The following is a 7,113-nucleotide window of genomic DNA, read 5'->3' on the forward strand; positions in this document are numbered from 1 at the left end:
CTAAACATATATTTCTTTTTTAAATGAGTTTGAAAGAGGTTGGAGCGTGAGAACGCTTAATCTATTACGTAACACGAAATCGTCGCCCTACACTTGGCTGAATCAGTTCGGGAAACCCACTCACAAGGGGGGCCCCTCCTTATAAGTAACCCGTCCCCCTTATAAGTAACCCCGTCCCCCTTATAAGTAACCCCCGGGGCACCCCTTATAAGGAGTCTCCACGCTTTTTTGCAATGCAACGCGAAAATGAAAGGACTGCGGCAATTCGCTTGATTATGTCCATAAAGCTTCACAAGTTTCCTAGTTACTCACGAAATTTGAGCAAAATCGGTTTGAGGCATCATATCTAAAATCATGGATTTAAATGCGATGTCAAACGACCCATGCGAATGCTGAAATGCGAGCGATTACTGGCGTGAGTGTCGCCAGGCGCGGCGGCGCGGCAAATGCTTGAGTGCAGACGTGGCGACTGTGTACATGTACTCAGTCGCCACGTCTGCACTCAAGCATTGCCGCGCCGCCGCGCCTGGCGACACTCACGCCAGTAATCGCTCGCATTTCAGCATTCGCATGGGTCGTTTGACATCGCATTTAAATCCATGATTTTAGATATGATGCCTCAAACCGATTTTGCTCAAATTTCGTGAGTAACTAGGAAACTTGTGAAGCTTTATGGACACAATCAATCGAATTGCCGCAGTCCTTTCATTTTCGCGTTGCATTGCAAAAAAGCGTGGAGACTCCTTATAAGGGGTGCCCCGGGGGTTCCTTATAAGGGGGACGGGGTTACTTATAAGGGGGACGGGTTACTTATAAGGAGGGGCCCCCCTTGTGAGTGGGTTTCCCGAACTGGAATGAGCTAGCCACCGCTAGCTGCTCGCGCTCTGTGCTGTGAGGATAGTGCCTGGTGTAGACTCGATCGATGATGCTGCTCATGGCATGCATGCCTGCTGTTGCTCTAAATGTTGAAGTCCAACTCTCATCGTCTTTTGTTATCAGTGTTGAAAACGTGAAAACAAGATTTTCTCAAACGCCGAGAAACAAAGAAGAGGGGACATGTAAGGGTTAGCACGATTATTTTTTATATTCAGCTTTGACTCGAGTTTTGACCTTGGCTTTGTTGTACCCTCGACCTCTTGCCTTTTCTGAAGTTTTTCGTCAAACGATATCCTGTTGCTGATTATGGCCATGGCTGGGCATGGCTCTCAAATTTACCTTAAAAATTTACATGACCTAGACTCTAGTAACTTGTTAGTCTTACCATTTCGTGTGAACCCTTATGCTACATAGGGTCTGGTACATGTTTTTTGTAAGTCGTTCCATAAATGCATGTGGTGTATGAGCATGCGTGCGGAATATATATTGTGATTGATCGAGCGATGTACATGGATGGGCATGGGGCCCGTTTCATAAAACTTGTCATCAGTGACAAGTTGTCATAGATGTGACAAGCTACTGAAATCCTTGCATCTGATTGGCTGAGAGCAAATTTGTCATAGAAATGTGGCAGTTGCCCCAGATTTCACCTTCAATCTTCGTGAAATTTCCTCATGATTCGTCTCGAAGGAGTTATATGAACTCATTATGACTCAATATGAGCGAGAAAGCGATCACAGACAACAATTCTTCGCCACCCAATTTCAATACTGCGAAAATTTCCACTTTTACAGTATAGTAATAAATTACAAGTTCTTTTACCTTCCTACAATTGTACCATACAATTGTAGCCCAATAAAAGAGGTTTACATGGACATTGTACCGTACCCATACTGATATACCCTGGCCTACACCGTAGTAATCAGTATATAGCCACAAATTGTGCCCAGGTCTAATGAGTATGACTATGATTAAATTTACTATGAAGTGACTACAATGTACAAGTACTTGGTTGTATGAATCTCTTGTTTGCTCCTCTGGCATTGTTGATAATGGAACAATCTCAGTGTCAATGATAATGATGACAACAATTTGGAATGATAATAATGATAATGATGATATTGATAATGATAATGATTAGGGTCAACTGATGATTGCAATAAAAATTAAAATCCATTTACATTCATGGTAAGAACAACATTGATAACAATGTTATTTAGTATGATGATGGTTTTGTTATTCATTATGATTTTTAATGACACTTTAATAGTAATTTAAAAATCATAGTACAATGATTTTTCAAACTTACAGAAGAGTATCCACAAATACATTGATGAAAATCAGATGTGATATTCACATGTTGTCTCGTCTCTTATGATTTCATTTCACCCCTCTCTGTTTTCCTAGAAGAAGAGCAACCGGAGTCGGGCAGAGTTTTCTGAAACTTGCTGCAGTAAACTTCAACTTGCCAAAAAGAAGAAAGTAGACTAAAGATCGGTGCTACAAGAGATTGGACATGGCCAGTTCAGGACAGTACTTGGAACAGCAGCCTGTCGTCAGGCAGTGGAAAGGAACTTTCTATCGAGACATTGACAAGCGATGGATTAAGGGCCACTTGTTGCTGACCAATAGGTGTCTAGCATTTCAGGAGCAAAGCTCTGACAATGTGTGCCTTTCCTTGGATATCGACCTCATAGTTGATGTGAAGGTGGAGAGAGCCTGGGCGGGTTACAATACTGTGGTGGTACTGTTTGGCAAGGAAAAGTTCTGGTTTTCTTCCTTTGCAAGTTCGCAGAGCGTGAAACAACTTCTGCTGCATTTTATCAAGGAGTCCCTCCTTTTATCTCCTGGCTTAGAGGGGCGAGTGAGCTCTACTAGTGATCAATCATCGAGGACCAAGCTTGGGGGTGAATTGCTGTCCATTGCGAAGGATTCACACAGGACGCTTGGTGATGCAGCGTTGCAGCTTTCGGCGCAAGGAGAACAGCTAGATGATGCCTTGAGAAAGACTGATATCATGGGGCAGTATGTGGATGTTGGAAACCGGAGCATCTCATACTTGGAGTCTTGGCTTGGACGGTGGAATGTCAGCTCCAGATCATTCACCACTAGAGACTCCAAGAAAGAAGTCCAAGCCATGCAACAGGGACCAAAGCTGCCTCAGGACTTTCCTGTTGTCTATCAAGCAAAAAGCAACAAGGAAGAATCAGGGGTACTTATAATAAACCCAGAGGACATCCTAATTCAGGATGGAAGGAAAAATGTGGCTTTTAAATTCGGATTGAGAGACATTAGTGTTATCAATGTGTCGTCGCCATGGACACTCGTCATCATCAGACGAATGATCGGTCAGGCTGACATCAGGTGTGAGCTGACGAGTGCCAGAGTGATTTCTATCCTGAAGATCTTGGAGAAGAGCATCAAGAATAAGATTGAGTACGATGAGCCGCAGGAAGTGCCCTTTGCCGCAATCAATCCTGCATCCAAGAGACAACCGACTGATAGGGAGGCACTCTTGGCAACATGTGATGGTAAGTATTAAATCTACTTGCACACTACAGTAACATTCTAACAAGCAAATATGACCTGACCTTGTGTCATAATTAAAATTCAGAAGACTGCAAAACAATGATGTGTGCAAGAAATTAGATATTTGTTCATAAACCCCAAGTTTTATACAGTCAACCTCACACAAGTTGAAAATTTTTAACCTGGATGGATGTAAACGTGTTGAGATTCCGTTAAAAGTCAAAGGATTTGCTGGAGTTAGTTTGTATTCAGCTTAGGCAAGGCTGACTGTATTCTAGCTTTCTCCTCTCTCCGAATTTTAAACTTGAGAATGTTTTGAAAGTCGAACATTTTTAAGTCAATATGAAACTTGTTTTATGTTGACTCCTTGGTCATAATCTCCTGTGCACCTAATTATTATGCCATGAAGTCCACATTCTTAAAAAAAATGTTTAAATGCAATTACTCTTTTTCAAAAGCTCTGAAGAAAGAGCGTTTAAAATTAGCCAAATCACTAATCTAGTTTCAGTGACATTATCAGACTTTTGTGGTGAGTAGTTGCATGGGGAAAAAAAAAAGAAAGAAAATGATGTACATTGAAATTTCTGGATCCCACAAGTGAAGAATTTAGATCAGGTTACCATGATCATGTGGTCATACCAAAAAAAGCAAAAAAAAAAAACCCCAAAAAAACACAATGATGTGTTCACCCATATTGTGTATAATCTTGTGAGAGTTTGAGATCAGATCAAACATCACCTATGCAAGCAATCTATCAGGATGCATGGCTATCCTTACACACTTCCTGTTGTGGTTGTTTACCTTTACGTTTATTGAAATGGTGTGGACGGGAAATATTATCAAAATGAAAGTTCTTTTTTTTTCCTTAAACAGGAAATGCCATAACATCAACAGATCTCATAAAGTTTGAGCAGAATTGATTGTAGTTATACATTATCAGAGCTCTATCTTTCAAGGTCAGTAATCCTGTGACATTGCATGTTACAGAAACCGTGATTTGTTGCCTTGGTGAAAGGATTTCGTTGTGGCTTGTGTGGAAGTTTTCTTATTCAGTCGATGTTTTGACAAGAAAACTGCTTCCAAAGCATGTTTTTTATTTGAATTGTGAAAGAAAACCTGAGCACTTTGTTTTTCCTCAAGGATGTGTATAAGCTGTCATACAATGTATTAAATAGCAGATTCATCATGTCAATTGTAAAAGAAATGTTACAGAGAAGATGACACTGCACAGTGCACTTACACATTAGATAAAGAATATTCTGTGGACACAGTTACTAGTCGCTGTGTATTCAAATACAAATGTACTGTAAAGCCTTCTATTGTGACATAAACTGGATTCCTTAAAAACTTAAATTGGTCATGTGACTAAAACTGTAATCATAAGAACAATATGAGTTTTTTAGGTGATCATTCAAAAGTCATCATAAAGAAATTAACTACAGTGTATTTGCGATTTAGTTCAAATTTTGCTTTAGTTTCAATAATGACTTACGGTACTGATTACATGTACAATGTAGTGGATATTGTTTCAGTGTGTTCACTGAATATGGATTTGTTCTTTGGAAGTATGCTCCTTTAGATAACCTTTCAAAAATTGATACTGGCTATGTTCATTGATTATTAAAAAGAACTTATCTGAAGTTTTTGTCAAGGTCATGTTTTGTTTTATAGTGCATGATACCACTCTTACCAAATTTTCTGTTTGTTTGTTTGTTTGTTTGTTTGTTTGCTTGTTTCTCAAAGCAGGCAGTAGCAGTACAGGACCACCAAGAAGACCTAATCAAAACCAGCCAATAGGAGGGCAGCAGATCCAGGTCAGCAGCCAATCAGAAGTGGTGACAGAGAGTGAGGCAGCTGAGCTTAGCGGTGTTTTGAAAGACCTCAAGTCATTGGCTGTGGAGGTTGGCAGTGAGTTGGACGTGCAGGATGAGAAGATCTGTGAGCTGACTGGCAATGTCACACACCTGACAGAAAACATGGATACCAGTAACAGGAGAATGCAGAAGCTTCTTTAAAACTTACTGTAAAACCAGAACTTTAGTGTGCATTTTAATTTCACAAATTCTGCAGTGAGCCAAGATTCGCAAAATTAAAGTGCACTCTTAAATTCTTGTTTACACTACATGCATTGAATGCCAGTGGTAATTCGCACAAATTTCAAGCCAGGAAAGAGATAATTGGTTCCAATGCATAACAATTTTGTGCCACAAAAATTTCTTGCTTTATACAGTATGTTACCACCAAAGTTTTCAGTGAGTGAGAAGAATGAATATTTATAAGCCTTCTGTGTTGATTACACATCACATTTTATATTTTTATCCAAATCATCTTGTTTTTAATACATTTCTCTTTGACAGCTTTGATAATTGTGACTTTATAATGGTAAATGTGAACATAAGTCACATATTGTCAAATATAAAAAGTGCAGCCAGGTGTGGTCCAAGTCCCAATGATCATCATCCTCACTGCGGTCATCATCAGTGTCAATGGAATCGTCATGCTCATAGATGCTGTAGTGGTTGCCATGGCTATGGTCTTGTTCATATTCATTTGCACCATCACCACTAAGCAAGGCATCCTGTAGAACATTATGCCATACGTTCTCTTCTGCACGAGGATCCTATCGAGGATTCACCCACTTAGCCTCTCATCCCACGGCAGGCCGTACTTTGTAGATGTCAATGACTTTTCCTCATTCTTGTCAATGACCATGTGAGACATCTCCAAAAACTTGTCTTGCAACTAGTGCCTGCCAGTGAAAGCATTCCTCTTTCTGAGAACTTGATCCCCAATCTCAAATGGAGCAGCAGAAGTATGCTGGTCGTGCCTTCTTTTTTTCTTTCTCCGCTGCCCACCTGAGCCAATCTGACACACTGCGGTGAGCTTTCTGAAGTAGATTATAGCTTCTCCCATGTGTGAACATGATCCTCGTTCCAATTACTCGTCGAGCGATTCTAGAGGTGATCTAGAGGCAAAGATGGCTTCCTGCCAATCATCAAGAATTATGGCATCTCTCTAGTCACCTTGCGTGGTGTTGAGTTGTACTTGAAGAGTATGTGCGACATGAGCTTTGACCATTTTCTACATTCCTTTGGATCTAGAGACCTGATCAGTCCACATTAAGTCTTGTTCAGTCTCTCACACTAGCCATTTTCAGCCGCGTGATAAGCCGTAGTGTGCGACTTCGCGATTCCATAGAGCTTGCACAGTTCTCTAATGACCTCACTCTCAAATGATCTCCCTTGACCTAAGTGAATTCTGGCTGGCTGGTACTCCATAATACACGATCTAATGGTCCCTCAACACCTGGGCCACAGTTAAGACTGACTGGTCATGACATGGCACAGCTTTCGCATACTTGCTGAACACATCTGTAAGCATGAGCACATCTTCAAATCCTCCTTTCCCTTAATCCAACTTCATGCCTGGGGGGTAGTTCCACAACAGCAACTGCTATTTTGGCAGCATCCTCATGTTCGGCAGCACCGCGTTTGGCATCTTCTTGCACCACTTCACATAGCGACACTACGATTTTTTCATCTCGCACCCCCAGTACGACTTCATTGTTCCCACTGATGCCACAGCTACTGAGGTATTTTTGCGTGATTTGGACATCCTCACTAGTTTAATTCGCCAGCAGTAATCCTGCGGGGAGCCAGACTCTAGTCGATGCAGTCCCTCGTAAGCATTCCCTTCTTACTTGGCCAT

General features: G+C 41.0%; 1 protein-coding gene across 1 annotated transcript; it reads left to right on the forward strand.

The window, feature by feature from the left end:
- Positions 1 to 920: 920 nt before the first annotated feature.
- LOC139715855 (synaptosomal-associated protein 47-like) lies at positions 921 to 5,989 on the forward strand. Its single transcript, XM_071627392.1, has 4 exons — positions 921 to 1,058; positions 2,284 to 3,407; positions 5,152 to 5,343; positions 5,829 to 5,989. The coding sequence occupies exons 2-4, from the start codon at positions 2,393 to 2,395 to the stop codon at positions 5,987 to 5,989; spliced, it is 1,368 nt and encodes a 455-aa protein (XP_071483493.1). The 5' UTR covers positions 921 to 1,058; positions 2,284 to 2,392.
- Positions 5,990 to 7,113: the final 1,124 nt, after the last annotated feature.

The sequence above is a fragment of the Diadema antillarum genome, unplaced genomic scaffold, assembly GCF_040938485.1.
Source record: "Diadema antillarum isolate AM-2024a unplaced genomic scaffold, OU_Dant_1.0 scf00000006, whole genome shotgun sequence".
Classification (NCBI taxonomy): Eukaryota; Metazoa; Echinodermata; class Echinoidea; order Diadematoida; family Diadematidae; genus Diadema; species Diadema antillarum.

Bases quoted from the DNA above. Each gene is read 5' to 3' on its own strand.
- LOC139715855 (XM_071627392.1), top strand. From the start codon at position 2,393: ATGGCCAGTTCAGGACAGTACTTGGAACAGCAGCCTGTCGTCAGGCAG. The intron at 3,408-5,151 runs GTAAGTATTAAA...TTCTCAAAGCAG, and splicing joins ACTCTTGGCAACATGTGATG to GCAGTAGCAGTACAGGACCA. The intron at 5,344-5,828 runs GTGAGCTGACTG...AAATATAAAAAG, and splicing joins CGTGCAGGATGAGAAGATCT to TGCAGCCAGGTGTGGTCCAA.